This window comes from Haplochromis burtoni, unplaced genomic scaffold (assembly GCF_018398535.1).
Source record: "Haplochromis burtoni strain Fernald_Lab_line unplaced genomic scaffold, NCSU_Asbu1 Contig_23, whole genome shotgun sequence".
Taxonomy (NCBI): Eukaryota; Metazoa; Chordata; class Actinopteri; order Cichliformes; family Cichlidae; genus Haplochromis; species Haplochromis burtoni.
In genome coordinates this window covers 1,049,043-1,067,826 of record NW_024582384.1, presented here as the reverse complement: position 1 = coordinate 1,067,826, position 18,784 = coordinate 1,049,043, and the positions used below count along the sequence as shown (strand labels likewise).

The window sequence follows — 18,784 nt, the reverse complement described above, 5'->3', positions numbered from 1 at the left end:
AAATAATAAACAATACTATTTATAAGTAGTTTATGTTTTTTCCACATTTGTCTCCCACTTTTACTCCAACTGTCCTCAACTGTACCCATGTCAAGTGCAGCTGAAACAGTAGTGTGGTGCTATTGAAACATCCATTCATAATTCTGTATAGCTGCCAAACAACTTCAATGCAAATGCAAAAGTCCTAAAAAATGAATTAAAAAAATATTTAATTTCTGTTAACAATTTAATTTAATGAGCAGCAGTAAAAAGTTTAGAATTTCTAAAACACAGAATAGCAACTGCAATTGTCTAGAAGTATTTAATTGCATTTCATTTAATTTCTAGCAATATTTAAAAGTTATTCACTTGAAGAGTGATTGCAAACAGCAGTAATAACACTGCAGGGTACAACCACATAACAACAGCCTAATAAACTATTCAAAAAACAAAGATAATCACTCATTAATTTACTCACGCATTCAGCTAGACATTGTGCCAGACACTGTCTCAACTGTATCTCACCACCACGCTGCACACAATTGTCTCGATTGTCTGATAACCTTGAATAACACCATGTCGTGCCATATATCAGGCTTTAGAGCCCAGCATGAAAATGACAAAGATCTCAATTTGGTTTAACAGTGATACAAGCACAAGGAACTATTCAGTCTGATGGGACAATAACTTTTGGCTCGCCTACTACAAATTTCCTATGACCAAAGAGAATGCTAAAACACATGTGGACATGTTATACATATTTGAGGTGTTTCAAATATGGTAAACTGGCCGTCTGTTCCATCCGTACTCTGTCTACCTATTGAATAAAAGACTACACGTTAGTTAGCTTCAGAACAAAATACTGACATAGTCTTTGTGTGAGGTGCATTTGCTGATTATTCGCCAGACAGAGGACAATTTAATGAATCAATCAATCCTCCATCCATCTATCCATTTTCTTAACCTTGTACCCATTTCAGGGATGCTGGGATTATCGTAGCTACCCTATAAGGCAAAAGGCTAAAGGTGGGGCATTAACAGGTAGAAACAAAGCAAGCTGGAATGCCTTGGAGTGAATCTGCACAGGCCCCAGGAGATCTTCCAAGTCTATACACCCACAACCTTCTTGCTGTGAGGCAACACATGCCATAGGATGACAAGACACATTTTTTAAAAATCTTTTTAGTTGCATGTATTGTATGTACCTTGTATTAAAATGGGTCAGTCAGAAATAGGAGAAGTCAGAAGAAGGAGTCCTGCAGATACCGTCCAGTTACAGATCAGCTTGGCATCGATGGTCTGGCTCTGCAGGACAGTCTTTACTCATAGTACTTCTACTACTACTTCTCTAGTTCTTACTCCATCCGCCTACTGCTAGTGTCGTTTTTGTAATGGAAGATAATCTGGTCATTTCTTTAAGTTTGCCCAGGCTCGCAGTTTAGAGGTGGAATATGGTAAACTTGTTTTTGTTTTGTTTTGTTATCAGCTTTGCGAGGTCATGTGAAGTGGGCGGCTGTAGATGTCGTGTCTGCGCAGACGCATCCTTGAACGGCAGACCGTGACCTTGCGTTTTGGCTGAGTATGGAGCATCTAAATGAATTACGGCACGCCCCCGTCCGCCTGGCTGGGAAAAGGCGCATCCTCCTTCCTTTTTAGATTTCAGTCACGCACCTTTGCTCAGATTTGACAAGACGCACGAGGGATGTGTTTCGCTGTTATTCTCTCAGCTCCCCGATTTAAAGAAAAAGAGCGAGAATCGCGCTTATAAGAATCGATGCCTTTGCTTTGTCTGACTAGAGATCAGGATTTATTCTGCACCCAGCGCGCATTTTACACAAATCTGCACCGCTTGCACACGACGGAGAGACTGCGCCTCCTCGAAGCGGGTATAGGGCGATAACCGATAGGCACCGAGAATATCCTCCGGGGCCGTTCGTGCTTTTTTACTCAGACATTAAAAACAAAAACAAAACATAAGAATCGCGTATTTTAAAACAAGGTCACTAACGATTTGAGATCTCAAGCGCAGATCCCGGTGCACATCACCTTCCTCCGGTGATGCTGTGGTCAGAGAGCAGTAAAACAGACTAAAAGGGAAAACAATGTGATGGACAATGTCCACTCCAGCGGGTACGAGACACCTGCCATCCTGGTTCTGAATGCAGCGAAGAGAGACACCGAAGCGGGTGTCACCCTCAGCCCTGGATGCTGCGCCGAAAAATGGGATACTCCGACCCATCGTCGGGTAAAGACTTGCTCGGCAGCAGATCTCTTTGTTTCATATTTATTTGCGCGTTTGGGCTCGTCACACTTTTGCAGCAGATTCTCTACGGGAAAAACTACATCAAGAGGTAAGTGCTGATATTTTTTTACCCCACTCCTTTCTTCTCTTCAGCCACGATTAGAAAGCAAATTAGAGCGCAGTCAGTTTCCAAGAGTGTAAGGATGACAGTGAGCGGTAAGAAGCATGCCTTTGTAGTCGTTGTTGATCATATCAGTGGCTTTTAATGGAAAAGGTAAAAATGTGAGTGATGAGGTAAGAACATGCTCAGTACAAATGAGAGTAGTCTGGATGGTCTACATGTCGGGACAAGCTTTAGTGGCTGCAAAGAACAATAGCAATTAACCATCCATGTTTTTCTTTCTCCCCAGTGGCATAGAAACAATTTCCATTGGATTTCTTTTCCTTTTTGTTCCTTTTATTTTTGTTTTTTGATCTTTTCAGAAAACGAAGCATCACATTCATACCATACACAGTGCTTCAGCTGTGCATGGTAATGTTTTCCCCTTCTTTTTCGTTTTTTCTTCAAAGACCTTTCTTTAATTTTCCGTTTCAGCCTTCTTGACTGGTCGTAGCCTACATCTGACAGAGGCATCAGATTTTCATAACACATATGAACGCTACTGGAGCTGATGATGGTGATGATGATGATGATGGTGATGATGATGACAGAAAGCAGCATGTTGAAGATGATGTGTATTTCTTTTTGGTCCCTGTTAAATAATTCATTTTACCAGGCTGCACCCTAGTGCACATGCTGCCACTGCAGAGCCACGTTTCATGCCTCTGCATCAGTATTTAACCCCTTGACAGAGGCGTTCTTTAGTTGGACCCTGGTTTGTAGTCCACTGTAAACCCACTGCAAGATTTATTTCCCAACTTTCAGGTCACTTTCTTTTATACTCTGTGCTTAAAATCCCCGTGAGACGAGCAGATGTTGAGAAGCTGGGATGTTTGAGCTTCAGGTGCTTCAAAAAGAAACATAAAACTTTACCCCCCTCTCACCACCACCTCCAGATACTTTACCGACAGGACATATATGCTTACTAAAGCAAACATATATGTGCTGCAATCTGAAAGTCCCCCTCCCTCCCTCCCAAAAAACACACACACGCACACAACTAATCCCTCCCTTGCCACCCTGCCGGGCTGGTCTGATAATACTCGGCATGGATTCATGGCATCCTGACTTCTTCAGTGAGATGCATGAATTCAGACGCGAAGCACACACACTTTGTTTCGCCCCTGCGCCTTTTTTTGCTTTCCTCCTAGAGCTCGGCCTAGGAGAGAAGGGGAACAAGCCACACAACAGAAACCAGTTGGCTCAGCGGCAGCCATTTTGCTACAGTCTGTCTGCACACACCTCAGTGGGAGCGAGGGAAAGAGGAAGGGGACTGTGAGAGACCCAAGGAGTGTGATAAAAGGAATGTGTTTTCATGCATGCGTGTGTGTGTGTGTGAAACAGAGAGAGAGAAGGCGTCATCTTATGATACCTACCCATGCATAAACAATCAAAAGTCATCCACATGGATTCGGCCACACCCAGCCTCTTCCCTCCTCCAAACCTTGGCCGGAGAACACATTGGCAGGATGCTTGCTCTGCACTTCTTTGCTTCAGTGCTTCACAGAAAAAAACAACAACATAAAAACAGATTGGTAATTACGTGAGGCATGTAGGCTGGCTAGGATGGTTGCAGAGGAGACATTTGGGTGCTGGCAAACTGAATGATGGCTTATGGAGTAACAGTTTAGATGTATCATCACTCTTACATCAACTCACTCTGTGTATACGTCAGTGTTATGGCCGAAGGGGCTCTCGGTTCAATGCATGACGATACCCATTAAAGTCAAACAGTACGACGTGCACATTGATGTACTTGATAAATCTGTCTGTGAATCTGACCGTTCAGTTTGAAAGGAGGCACCTTAGAGAGACACATAAATCCGCTCCCTGTCAGCCATCCTGGTGCCATCCAAAGGGGTGAAGTGGAGAGTGTAGGATTATAAAGTGGCAGCCCGAGATCGTTGAGGGACACCGCTGACACACTTCTGAGAACGAAGACATTAACTTTCAACTCCGCTTGACTTGAGGAGGGCGATCTAAAAATACTCTTGGATAGAGAGAATAGCACCCCGGGCTGCAGGGAGGAAGGGATTAAGAAAGGCACAGATGATGAGTGGCAGTGTAAATGCAACTAATTATGATATTCATTATCAGTGAGTCTATTACTGCTTCAATTAATCATTTCACAAAATTACTGGCTGCCCTGTGGAGTCATGCATGTTTATTAAATCTTCTGGTTGCATTATGTAAGTGAGCTGTATCTCCCTGATTTTGAGCCTTTTCTCTTTGTGCGTGTGGTTTTTTTTTGTTGGTTTTTGTGCTGTTGACACAGCTGTAACTGAGCATTGATGTTAGCACATGGTATCAAGTCACCCCACTTTGATCATGTGGGAATATGAAGAGAAAAAGTAAGAGCACAAGCAGAGGAGAGGCTCAGCTACAGCCCAGTTTTCAGTTTTGGTCTGAACAACAGATGAGGTCGTCTTAGAGAAACACACAGCAGTGAAAAAACATCCAGATCGATGTGCTGATGGAGTCAGAGCACATTAGTGCTACAGGGCAACTTAGTGACTGTTGCTTGTCTACAAATGCTTGCATTAGCGTCTCATGTGGACTTATAGATGGGCTCCTAAGGGCTGATCCTGATCCTAAGCTGATCTGTGAGTCAGAAGTAATCTAATGTAGCTACATTTGTATGGAGCTTTTCTAGTCTTACCAGCCTGTCAAAGCACTCAAGTAATCACTTTTGGAGTTTGAATTTTTGCTACAACACGGAAGTATGTCAGATTAAACTCAAGCCTGCAGTAGGCTTGTTGTTTTGGCTATGACTAATTCAATTCTATTTATATCACAACAGCAGTAGCCCCATGGTGCTTTATACTGTAAGACAGAGACCCTACAACAATACAGAGAAAACCTCAACAATCAAACAGACGACTTTGAGCGAGCCCTTGGTGACAGTGGGAAGAAAAAACTCCCTCTTAACAGGAAGAAACCTCAGGGAGAACCTGGTTTAGGGAGGACTGGTGGTGATGGGAGGAAGACAGGACAAAAAACACACTGTGGAAGAGAGGTTTATGGGTTTAAGGTGTAGGTTAGATAACCTAATGAACCAAACTGTGCCGCTTTGAATAGCGTTGATTAGCTTTTGTCCTGTCTGAGGCACAAGAAGAGGGACAGAAGCCTCTTGAATTTTAGCGTTCGGTTCTGCAGCCGCTGCCATAGAGATGTTGAAGTGGCACTCAGAGCAGCTAAGCGCGCCTGCCGATTGGTATTGATGCGAGCCCCTGATGATAAATGCTCCATCACATAATGCATCCAGAAATGCTCTTTGGGTTCAATCTCCTCCTGCTGAAATTAGCACGACACCCACAAAGCACTCCTAGAAATGAGTCACGCATGAGTACTTGCATAATAGTCAGCATAACAGGAGAAGTTGTACTCCTCCGGATATTTAGATGTATGGAATGTGATGATGTTGAGAAAATCTCAAGGATCAAATTTTAAGTAAAAAAACAACACGTGAAAAGCACAAAAGTTTTCAAATCACTGGAAATTTTTCCCCACAAAACTAAGGAATATACTTTAACGTGCTGACATTTCCCTTCATAAAGATCACATTTACCATTTAATCCTGGTGCCAGAAACCCTTCTAATGCACAAACACTGAGCTGAAAATAGCTTTCAACACATTTTCCTCCTGTCTAAGTAACATCTGCTGCATGTGCAGCAAAGGAGGAGGATGGATTTATTGAGAACAACAAAACAATACTGCCATTTTCAGATTTGATTGACAGCTAAAAATAGCTGCATTCCTCCATTTTCTCCCTCAAAGAATTCCCGGCTCTCGCTCCTGTAGAATGAGCTTTTTTTATTCCGGGCACAGTTATAACATCCTATAAAGCACATGCACCAAATGACCTCCTCTGATAAATGTACTGTGATGGCATCTAGCTGAAGTTAACATAGCGAGACCAAAGGTCAGGTTAAGCTTCTGCAAGCCATTACATCTTTTTGTTAAGTACAGTATCGATGTATTAGTCTTTAGCTCTAAATTGAGATACCTCACCTGGGTTAGGTTCTTCTCACTCACTGAATACTATTAGATCTGGTGGCTTAAACCAATCTTCCCTTTGTTTCTCAGTAATATCTAGATGAAAAGATGGTCTAGATTGGCAGCTTAATACTATATTGGCAAATCTGCTGGCCGGTTGGCACTGATTATCGCTCATCTCTTAAATCACTCACTTCAATATATTGATTTACAAGTCTAACGCTCACACAAGCAAATATTGCACAGTGTGAATGTTTGAATCACACTCAGATTAGTGGCATCAGCCCAGCATAAATGTATCATTCAGATCACGGTGTCACTGTAACCCTGCTTGGTGTCATATACTGTCTTTCTTTAGCCAAAAAGCTGGTCCCCTCTTCCTCTGTATGTGCATGTGTGAGTGTGTAAAGGTACAACTTTTTCTGGGTTTTGTGACTGAACATATGCGATTGGGAGTATGTGTTTGACATTTGCACAATGGGGAAAATAAATCCCAAATAAACTGACTCATTTTCTTACTAGTGCGCAACAGTTTAGCCGACTCAAAGGGGACGAGACAGGAAATTGGACCGGTCCCGTTAATTTCTCCGATGACGGATCTCTGAAGCCTGCCAGAAATGGAAGGAAAAGGTACCTTTCCAGCGCCACTGACTGCACAACACCTCTGACAAAAGAGAGTGTGTGTGAGAGAGAGAGCGAGAGAGACTGAAAGGCAGAGTGAACGAGAGATCACAAGTTTCAAATCCACCATCTCTAGTGACGACCCAGCCCTGCATGCGTGGACTGGGCCGCTGATACCCCATGACTCCCCTCAGATGCTGTAGAAAGGGCTCAAGCCGAGGCACATTTGCACTTTTCTTCTCTACTTGTTATTGACATCTGCAGGTTTAGGAAGCTAGCAGGGGGTTGCTGATGTCACAGGGCTACATCACACGTTTAACTCTAACTTAACCTGTCTGCATGTTGACAGATGTTTCCGTCAGAATTTTCAGCCAGATTCACAGATCTCCGTAATAGTCACACCCTGCCTAGCTGATATTAAGAAGAAAAAAAAACGCCCTCAAAGGTAGGCCAGTTTGAAGGCATTTTTAGCATTTTCACAGAAACCCAAGAATATCTCTCTTTTTTTTTCCATTAGTTTAAAAGGGATAAACTCTCATATTTTTTTCAGTGGTGGTTGCACTTCAGATTTGCTCTTGCATGTTGTCTGATCCCGTCCACCTCGACCCCTCCCAAATCCCTAAATCCCACCCCCTTTCCCCACCCCCTTTCAGAAGCTGGTTGAACCACGGTCTCCTGTTGATGTACTGGCTTCTCCTTGTATCTCTGTGTCGCATCCAGCACCCATTTCAAAATGCCTTGTCAACCTATGTCTCATACTGTTCTGCACAGCTCTGTGTGTATACCATATGCATAGTGTGGACACTTCTCCGCTCCTCCTATCTCCCCTTCTCACATCTGCATTGTCTCTCTCTGCGACCTGGATTTAACCCCGTTTCCCCACTGTACTCTCTTTGTTACAAGAAGACAGGAACGTGCCCGATTTTTTTCCCTCCCCGCCTCCCACACCCCACGAAATTGTGCTAAAATGCTCATCTTGGATTGGTTTTTTCAACCAGCAATTGCGCAGTCAATCTAAGAAGCCATAAGCGACGAAATTCACCTCATGGAGTAAATTGTTGTCTTGATTTCAGACCTGAACAGAGAACACTTGCAAAGGTTTTATCATCTTAGCTAAAACAAGAATGAACAGCCTCTATTCAGCATGTCAAATATATTCTATGAGACCACCGCTCCTCTCTGTATAACCTCAGAAATACACTGCATCATCAGGTGGATGTAGACAACCAGTTTCATCGTTCCTTATTTGTACAATCTTATCCCAGCATCTTGTTCCTTTAATGCATCTCTCCATTGTATTGCTTGTTGCATCCTTTTATAATCTTTTTTTTCTTGCTTTGTTAACTCACCTCATTTACCTCACAGCCACAAGTAATATGCAGCAGTTTTATTCATCTTTCAAAACAGAATGCTCCATTTAATGTGCGACAGATACCAACGTTCATTCTAACAAAGACACATTGCAGGTTCCCCCAATTCACATCATGTCCCTAACCAAGCATTTTTAAAAACACTGTTAGCATTGCAAGAGCCCTCTAAAATTCTGATGTAGTTCTCCAGTATATGAATTCTTTCAGTTTAACAATAAGATGTAAAGAAAAGTAAAGTCTCTACCACAAGACATACAACAGATCAATATGTCCTTTGGGTTAAACAAGCCAACAAAAAACATTTAGGTGAATGAAGCCAGAAAGAGATGGATCAGTTCTGTGCCTCACTGATAAAATAAGATAAGATAAAAACTTTATTAATCCCTCGGGTGGGTTCCTCTGGGAAATTCGGTTTCCAAAAGCACAGCACCGACAGAAGTTACAGTTACAGAATATTATATAACATCTGCAAATGTGAAAAAAACCCATCTAAATAACCACTAAAGCAAGACTGTGGCCTACAGTGCTAATGGCAGAATAACTTTATATAATGCTGAATTTTTATTGAGTCCATACATGTTACATGTAGTGTCAAAGAAGCGCACGTGGAAAACCCATGACAGATTTCAGTCACACATGTATTTACAGTTAGCTAGGGTTAATGTTAGCAGACATCGCAGCAGAAATATAGCAAATGGTGATGTGGTAATAGGATAAGCATGAGGGAAAATACATGTGTTTCCTTATTTTTTTTCCCTCAGAACCTAAATCATGTAACATGTTCAGTTCAATTTTCATCCCTGGCTTCTAAACATGTGCAGTGTGAAAGATGGATGTAGCTTCTGGGTCTGAAGGTGAAGCCACCATGGCTTGCATTCTTTTGAATGGTCAGCAGGGGGTGAAGTCCCTTACTCTTTGAACAGTCAGAGCCTGCTCACCACACCTGGTTTTTAAAGCACCAGGGTGACCACATGAAAACGTTCAACTTAATAACTTCTGTGATGGTGGCTACGTGCATCTTTGATACTGTCTGTGCTTCTAACCCTAGGATGAAACCAAACATCTCATAACAGAGTCTGTTTGCTTCACAGATGTACATCCAAGCTATTTCAACAAAGCATTATAGTAATTAGTGATATTTAAAAATCGACTACCCAACAAAACATAATACTAGCAGGCTCCTATTCCGCCATACTAACCACGCCCCCCGCCACACACACATTTTATCCTGACCGCTTTCTGATCACGTTTAAACAAAAGGCTGGAAGAAATGAGGCATCAGTACACAGAAATACGACAGCCGACTTTAAATTTCCCAGCCAGCATGGCTCTTTTTCCAGCGTTCTTCACATTTTACCATTTTGTGAAATCAACCAAAAGCACACCACACATTAAAGACATTATTTTTGTATACTTTTTGGTTAATGTTGCCATTCCAGTGTAACGATTGTTTCACATGTGTCTAAAAGAAGCTCTTCCAATTCTTTAGTCCTTATTAAAAAAGATAAAATTCCTCCCAAACTCTTTGTTTGTTATTACCTCTTTGTTATGGTTACTTGTTTGCATGACTACTGTTGTATGTGTTCATGTTTACAGTGTGACAAAATTGTAATAAATCAGTCAAACTGTCACGTTACTCCAGCCAGCACGGCTGATATACTTACTTACTCCTCACACAAAAGCACCGACCCGGCCACGCTCATAACCACCAGATGCTACACCGCTAAACCGTCTAATCCACCATTTTAGCAAGCCAAGCACTGGAATCAGCCCTATTTCCTTGTCTGTTTCTCTCCTAATTCAACATGTGAACATACAGTGTATGCACACATTTTAGCCCCAGAGTACCAATGGTACACCATGCAAGTTCTCATCATAGCCAGTGAACTATATAAAAATATGAGAGGTGCTACGTTTCTTCACTTAGTGTATGACATTGGTTTAGACTAAGATGTAACAGAATCTGGTGCAAGTGTCCAGTAGACATGTTACTATCTTGTTTGTGACGCCTAAAATCAGTGACATCATTTCTGTCATTTGTCATTCCACAATGCTCTACTGATATTCTAGTATTTCATAAAGTCAAACCATAGACATTTTATATTAAAAATGAAATATTTTTTCTTATTGTGACCTTTAAACACACTGTTTTACACATATATATATTATTTAAGCATAGTGTATTTTATCTCTTCTGTTTATTGTTAAATTCTTTTATGTTGAATAGATGTAAGCAGAGGATGACTCTTTTTATCCCTCCAGGTATCTGGAAAACTATGATGGCTCCTTTGACTACAACTCTACTGCATGCAGGGAGCTCAGACAGGAGATTATAGACGTCAAAGTGCTGACAATGTGAGTGTCCGATTATGTTTCATCTAACAAGGTAAAAAAATCTCCAAGGTAATCCTGCGTGTTTATCATGTATGAAAGTATTCATGTGTCAGGAGTAGGGTTTACTGGTACAGTGTCAGTGAAGATAAATTGAGTAGCAGAAGAAAAAAACGCATGAAGAAGTTAAAAATTAAGCATCACCACCAGCGTAAGAGTAACTAGCATTTTCAAAACAATGTCTGCTTCTGGATGACAACAATATGAATCCAAGTCAAAGCAGGAGTTCTAAACTCTTTTGTAGCTTAACTGAACTCAAAGAAGCAATAATTTTAACTAAATGCAACAGAAATATATAAAATGAAAAGTTTATTTATTCAAGTAATTAATAATTAAATTACACTGTACCAGTTTAGCCAAATTACATGTAAAATTTACATGTAATCAGATTACTTAAAGTCAGCATTTTAGGTGTAAATATTTTTCAAACTTGATGATGAGATGTCTATCATCCCTGACTGCTCCACTAAGAGTATTGGCAAGATATTGATGATATTTTAACAAAGGGTCATCTTGTGGCTCCCAAATTGTGCTCATGGTGAAGGTAGTATTGGTAGTTTTACAGGCATTTTCAAGAATTGCTCGTCCTTCTAAAGTATTGGTCAGGTTTTAGTGAAGTTGTCCTCCTTGACAACCTTGACACATCTCAGCAGATTTTAATTCTCATTAGTTTACAGTCATTATAGCCAACTAATGACTGCAGAACTTTTCATCTGTATGTCACACATTACAATATCATGTGAAGTGTGATGAATGCAAGCCAAATGTGTCAACAACATTCTGATTATTTCTTTGTAAGGCGAGGCTTTGTTGGCAAAAATGGGCTAAATCTATTCTAGCATGCTAACATTCTCAATGCTACAACTTAATACTGCACAAGGCACAAAATAAATCTGAAAAGGATAGTATTTGAAGATACTTGAACATGATTCCATTAAAGATGGATGAGAGCTCTGTTACGTTAACTAGCTGTCTTTGAAGCTCTGTTTTGGAAGCCCCTGTGTTAGCATTTTGACTTCTGACATGTTGGTTTTTTAACGTTAGAAGTGGCTATTTTAAGCTGAGAAGGTGGTGTGTTATCAGCTAACATTAGGAGGCTTAATTTGCAAAGTCTCCCTACATACAGGGTGTTTTAGTGCGTAGTGTAGAAAGCAATACTTGCTTATTTTGGCTAAACTAGCACTAGCACCATCAAACATGGTGAAGAGGCCCACCAATAGAAGACCAATATTATTTGTTTTCTTGCTGTTGGGCAGCAGTTTTTGACACTGGTGTGATGAAAGATTTCAAGGCAACCCAATGAATTTTGTCAACCATCCAGTATCATAAAAGTTCACAGTAATAGTTATTGAGTTATTAAACACTTTCAGGTCTGGAGTCATGCCATAGTGTGACCAAAAAGACAAACAAAAATAAGTACATGTTTCAGTAAGTACACACAGTGTCAATACAGTTGACACATTTGCTAGCGCAGATTATTTTATGTTGTTACTTCAGGCAATTATTGACCATTTGAGCAGTTTCATTACTCAATAACATCCATTTTGTTGCCAACACCATTGAGCCAAGTTGTTGCTCTCCTTACTTTCTTATAACTACAGGACACTATAAATAACATGCTTACAACATACAGTAGATCACTGGCCAGATTCATTCAATGAGCCACTTGCTCCAAAGGCAATCTGAGCAGCATCTTTCCTCTTGTGTGAATATGAACAATGTCCAGTGACCTTTTGCATGTGGCCCTCAGGCTGGCAGCTTAATTATCAAAATCATACTGAGTGCTCAATGAAAGCCCTAGAACGACTCTGGCTGCGGCAGGGAACAGCTGTTGTCCTCTGGCAGGCAGCAAAATGAACGCACAAGCCTGACTCCCAGAGCAAATCACGCCGCCCCAATCATCTCCAAGGACATGTCAGTTCAAGGACATCTATTTACAGATGTGCTTTCTGTTAATGAGTCGAGATCCAGGGTGATCAGTAAAGTTGCAGTAATTTTTTTGGCCTCTGGTTTATCTTTTTGAAACATTTAAGGTGTTTCTTCAATTTGTTGCCTCTGCAGAAATAATGGTTAATTGGAAAAACCATGTCAGTCGGAATAAAGTCGTCTTTCCTCATCCCACAAGTCTCTCGATCCTGTCCGTCTCTCTACCAGGGTGAAAACGTCAGATCTCTTTGAAAGATGGCGAAACCTGCAGGTGTGTAGGTGGGAGCAGAACAAGGAGGAGGCCAGCAACTTTAAGTAAGTGTTACTCATTCTGAGCAGAAGAATTATGTATGTAAATGTCTGCATTTATCGAAAAGGTCTTTTTTCCAAAGACTGTGTTTTTTGTGAAGTGAACTGGTTACCTTTTGAATAGTTTAAAAGAAACATACTTAACATTATTATCTATTATCACCTTGATGTTTATTGGTTTGGAAGTCCTCTACAGAAAATTAATGATTACTTCTGCTGATAAAATGTAGTTAAAATAGAGTAAACTTTACAAGCCAAATATGTACAAATAGTACAGAATATGGAGAATACCAACCCCAAATTTTATAGAACAATATTTCGATGAACTGACTGTTGGGGAATCATAAATAGCCAAGTAGAATAAGATGAAGGATTAGTATACTGGATAAAATACTGTATATTCTTACATGTAAAAGAAAAAAGCAAACATGTTCAGAATCTTACTATATACACTCAATGGGAACGTTTTTGGTTACACCCTGCTAATACTGGGCTGGACTCCTTTTTGTCTTCAGAAATAATTTAACTCTTGGTGTCACAGCTTCAACAAGGTGCTGGAAACATTCAGAAATGTTCGTCCCAATTGACATGATAGCATCACACAGTTGCTAGAGATTTTTTAGCTGCACATCCATGATCTCAATCTCCATCACGTCCTTGGAGAGCCCATGTGAACTTTAGCATCAGTTTCTGTAGCCCATCTGCTTCAAGCTTTGATATGTTGTGTATTCAGAGATGCTTTTCTGTATACTTTGTATATAATCAATGGTTATTTGGGTTTCTGATGTCTTCCTGTCACCTCAAAACAACTTGGTCATTTTTCTTTGACCTCTGGCAACACCAAGACATTTTTGCCCAGAGAACTGCCACTCACTAGGTATTTTATCCTTGAGATAGTTGTGTGGGAAATCCTTAGCTCCTGAAATACTCAAAAATACCAGCCTGTATGGCAACAACCATTCAAAGTAATTCACCACCTAGTAGGTTGTCTTGACCAGCTCTACATGCCAAAAGGCATTGAATTGCTGGATGACATTTGCATTAACAAGCAAGTGTATCTAACAATGTGACCAGTGATCTATAAAACTATCATCTTTGGGTTCTGGGCTCTTTAAAAAATGTGCAAACTCATTAATCAAATGTATGTTTTAAGAAGATATCAAGAGCTGAAGTAACGTTTTATTTAAAAAGACATTGTTAATTTGTAATGACCATCTTTTGATAAACAACCCAAAACATTTAGGATGTAAAGGTTGAAATAATTTTGGTTTTGATCTTACCGTGCATCTTCTAAAGCTACGTTTTACTTTTCTTTGGTGTCGTCCTGAAGGATGTCTCTGTCGCGCTGCTGTAATGCTCCTAACTTTCTGTTCACAACCAAGAGGAACACTCCTGCAGGGACCAAGCTGAGGTACGAGGTGGACACCAGTGGGATCCTTCCCATTACTACTGAGATCTTCAAGATGTTACCAGATGTGAGTTCACCACCTCTTTATGAGTGTTTGCTATTTTCTACTGTATCTGTGGGCATTTCCAAACCTGCTGATCTGATGTGTTTTATTTCAAAAGTTCTTGTGTTGTGTTCATTTGACATTACCACCTCATGTCTTTCAGGATATGCCGTATTCCAAGTCACAGTTCAAGAAATGTGCTGTCATTGGAAATGGTGGTATCATCAAGAACAGCAAATGTGGAAAGGAAATTGACTCAGCAGATTTTGTTTTTAGGTATTCACGATGCAGTCTTTTAGTATTTGATATGCGAGAGTTGTACAGTGTTACCTGGAATTCTGTTCTGATTTAATATTCTTGATCTTTATATTAATTTCGAGGAATACATACAAATTGTCATTGAACAATTGGTGGTTAATTGAGAATGAATAATAAAAAATAATAATGAACAAATATTAAAACTTTAACTTGGGAAAAATTACATGACAAGAAGTCATAAAAGTACTTCCTCTTTCATGCAAAATTCTTTGAAATTTTACCCCAACCTTTAAACTCAAAGCATCAAATAATAAACTAGCACTAAATTCTGAAATCTACACACTGAACAGCCACAACATCAAAACCACTGAAGCGTATTACTTGGATCGTTGTAGAATCCAAGTTTCTGCTAGTAAATCCTTGGTTCTACCATTCACAAAAATGGAACTTTGTAACTTTGACATTTAACTTCCAACCAAGTATTGTTGAAGAGTGGCTTCCCAAAAGCCCGAGGTATTGACAGAGCCTTCAAACACCTTAAATCCCAATTTGATTGAGTGTCTGGGGATTCAGCATGACAAGCTGCCAATGTTGCAGATCCAGATACCAAAGGACATCCCTGGAGGTACTGTTAATGTCCTGAAGGATCAGAGTTGTTTTAGCAAAATGAATATGAAGTGGTTTAATGTTGCTGCTGATCAGTGTAGTCCCATAGACCTCGCTTCACCAAGAGAAATTCAAATGTTAAAATTCCTGTTTATTCCAGTTACAGTGGTGGAAATAATTATTGATCCCCTGCTGAATATGTGAGTTTGCTCACTTACAAACAAATGAACACTTTCTAATTTTTATGGTCGTTTCATTTTGATACAGATAAAGAAAAAAAACATTACATAAAAGTTATAAGTTGAGCTTCATGTCATTGAGTGAGATAAGTATCTCGATACGTTTCTTGTAGCTGGTCAGTTTTCACACATCTCAGGAGGGATTTTAGTCCACTCGTCTTTATAGAAACTCTCTAAATCATTTAGATTGCTTGACTGCTGTTTGGCAACTCGCAGCTTCAGCTCCCTCCATATATTTTCTAGGACTGAGTTCTGGAGACTGGCTGGGCCACTCCATGGCCTTAATGTGCTTCTTCTTTCCCCACTCCTTTTCCCTAGTGGTTTGTTTTGGGTCATTGTCACGCGGAAAGACCCATGACCCATTTTCAGTCTTCTGACTGAGGGAAGTAGGTTCTCATCACTTTATGATTTTATATTTTTTTCTTTTCTTAATAATTGCACCAGCAGTTGTCACCTTCTCACTAAGCTTCTTGCTGATGGTCTCGTAGCCCATTCCTGACTTGTACATGGTGCGATCTTGTCTCTGACCTCCTCTGACGAGTCGCTGTTCTTGCCCATGGTGGCAGACAGGTTTGAATAATAGAAACTGATTGTGTGTACAGGTGTGCTTTATGCACATAACAAACTGAGATCAGGATAGTGGGAATAGTGGGAGTCACAATTCTGGCTGGTAGGAGATCAATACCGATTTCACTTAATGACCTGCAAATCAGTTTATGCCTTTTGTGTAATGTGTTTTCTTCTGGATTTTTGGTTGGTTAACCAATTTATGTAATTTATTGTAAAAAGAAAAATACCCCAACAACTTCTTATTAAAACTATTATATGATTACTTGTGCAGCTCTTCAGGTTGTCTCCTCAGCATGCCTCTTTTTAAACATATCAAGTCAAATCTAAATGATTATTAAACTCTAGTGAAATGTTATTTTCCTTTTTTGCAGATGCAACATACCGCCCATTAATGACAAATATTCAGCAGATGTTGGGACTAAAACAGATCTGGTGACAATAAACCCGAGCATTATAACTGAGAGGTACTGTAAATATGGGTCTGAGAAAGAACACCTCTTTAGCTCAGCGTCTGCCAATGATCTTTTCCTTTTATCACATGAATTACTTTCTCTGCAGATTTCAGAAGCTGGAGAAATGGCGGAGGCCGTTTTATGACGTCCTTCAGAATTATGAAAACTCCTCAGTGGTGCTACCCGCGTTCTACAACACCCGCAACACCGACGTGTCATTCAGAGTTAAGTATATGCTGGATGATTTTGACTCCCAGAGAGGTGTGTTCTTCTTCCACCCGCAGTATCTGCTTAACGTGCAGCGCTTCTGGGCGGTGCAGGGCGTCCGCGCCAAACGGCTCAGCAGCGGCCTGATGCTAGTCACCGCCGCATTAGAGATGTGCGAGGAGGTCCACCTCTACGGTTTCTGGGCGTTTCCTATGAACCCCTCTGGCATCTTCATCACACACCACTACTATGACAACGTCAAACCACGGCCGGGCTTTCACGCAATGCCTCATGAAATTTTCAACTTCATTCACATGCATACACGTGGGATCATCAACGTACACACAGGGCCATGCGCATGATCCCTCACTCTAATTAGTAATTTGCTTTAATGCAACTGCTCAAGATTTGACCTTTTAATTTGTCTTTAGGCCAGTTTTCATCATGGCAATCTCAGTTCAGGCAACTATTTTGACCCCAGTTCAAACAGAGTTGGCCTTGGGACACTCTCATCTACATGTTGAAGATTTCTCTTCTGCCAGCATCTTATCTCCGACTGTCAGACCATTGGATGCTTGTTTTTAATGTGAACAAAGTGGTCTTCATAGTGATGTTGTTTCTGTGGAGTTTTCTAGTGGCTCGGCTGTGCAGAGGTGTTGTTTTTCTACTTGGTCACACAGATATTTAAGCCCGTCTTCTTCTCTCTTTTTCTCAGACACTCTGTGGGTGTGGCAGCTTTTAATGTTTGTGTAAAAAAACAACAAAAAAACAAAGTCTGAATCTTAATATTCAGCTAATATTTTAAAAAATATGAAAAGAAAATCAAACTGTAAAATTCAGTTGTCTACTTTTGTAATCTATTTCCTATTCACCATATTCCCTCGGTGAATATTTTAAAAACACTCTTGAAACGGCCTGTTTTCCGCGGCCTTCTTTCTCCCATTTCCAAATATTTCTCATCATTTCTGGTGGAAAAGAGGCAAGATTTTCTTTTCGTTTTTTGGGGGAGGAGTGGGGTGTCATAGATTAGGGTGAAAGCTAGAAAAACATTTTGCAATACACCAACTCCACAGAACTTTTGGCTTTCCAGTTTTTAAAGCAACCCAGCCTATCGCTGTCTTTCATGTCTTAAGCCTTATTGCCTTATGAGGTATGGAATCCCTCTGTATGATGTGCAGACAACGTTTTTAGTTTGCCTCTTTTCATCCAAGCACAACCCTAGCACACTAAGGTAAAGCAATTCATGTGCAGTTCATGGCTTGTATTCTACTGGAGTCCCTCCCTGTAAACTCCACTCATAACCACGTAGTGCTCTGCATGACTTTACTCTATACTTGGCTTTGTGTGTGCCTGCTTCAGCGATCACTGATATAGCCTATGTTTACACTTAAGCCTCAACTGAAGCTCACAGTGCTTTTGGAGATGTACACAAGACTCTTGCTTGGAGAAAGATTGATGGATATGTTAAAGTGGCTGAGATGATGTGGTATCATTTTCACTTATGACCCCCAAAAATGTATTATGCTACTGTGGTACACTGGAAAGTCATAAAAGGTTTTGCTATTTGTTTTGTTGTATGCAACAAATTATTTCACTTGTGAGACTGTAACTTTACTTTTCAGTCACTCCTCTGTTCATGCTCAGCTGTGCAGTTGTCCATTATTTCTTTAAATGCATTACAAATAAGATTAAAAAAAAATATGCTGTTTCCTTCATGTCTTTATACAGACTCTTTGTGTGTTTATGGAGCACCAAAAAGTTTCGAGCTAAATTGCTCTACAGTCACAGTTAATGAGCAAGAGTGGAAATAGAGGGGATCTGGTCTGTGTAAAGAATGGAGGTAATATATAACACAGTGCTTCTTAAATGACTCTGGATCATTCTTTATACTGCTACTGTGCTTGTAAATAAACTTGTCTGAATTTTCACTTGTATGTTCATTATTTTGTGTCGGGATGAGAGTGTGAATGAATGCACTGCTGTGTGAAGTGAAAATGTGACCACAC

The 18,784-nt window shown here is 40.3% G+C and overlaps 1 protein-coding gene across 2 annotated transcripts; it reads left to right on the top strand.

The window, feature by feature from the left end:
* Positions 1-1,523: 1,523 nt before the first annotated feature.
* Positions 1,524-18,706, top strand: st8sia5 (ST8 alpha-N-acetyl-neuraminide alpha-2,8-sialyltransferase 5). Of its 2 annotated transcripts, XM_005917284.3 has the most exons (9): positions 1,524-2,330; positions 6,901-7,008; positions 7,349-7,444; positions 10,632-10,724; positions 12,915-13,001; positions 14,326-14,470; positions 14,610-14,722; positions 16,491-16,583; positions 16,678-18,706. In XM_005917284.3, the coding sequence occupies exons 1-9, from the start codon at positions 2,185-2,187 to the stop codon at positions 17,138-17,140; spliced, it is 1,344 nt and encodes a 447-aa protein (XP_005917346.1). In that variant the 5' UTR covers positions 1,524-2,184; the 3' UTR covers positions 17,141-18,706. The 2 variants fall into 2 exon arrangements, with proteins under 2 accessions (XP_005917346.1, XP_005917347.1); XM_005917285.3 differs by lacking the exon at positions 7,349-7,444 and having other exon boundaries at positions 1,526-2,330.
* Positions 18,707-18,784: the final 78 nt, after the last annotated feature.

What these genes read in the sequence shown, in the direction of transcription:
- st8sia5 (XM_005917284.3), top strand. Translation starts at nt 2,185, where the DNA reads ATGCTGCGCCGAAAAATGGGATACTCCGACCCATCGTCGGGTAAAGAC. An exon ending in GACGTCAAAGTGCTGACAAT is followed by an intron (nt 10,725 to 12,914) that starts GTGAGTGTCCGA and finishes TCTCTCTACCAG; the next exon opens with GGTGAAAACGTCAGATCTCT. An exon ending in TCTTCAAGATGTTACCAGAT is followed by an intron (nt 14,471 to 14,609) that starts GTGAGTTCACCA and finishes CATGTCTTTCAG; the next exon opens with GATATGCCGTATTCCAAGTC.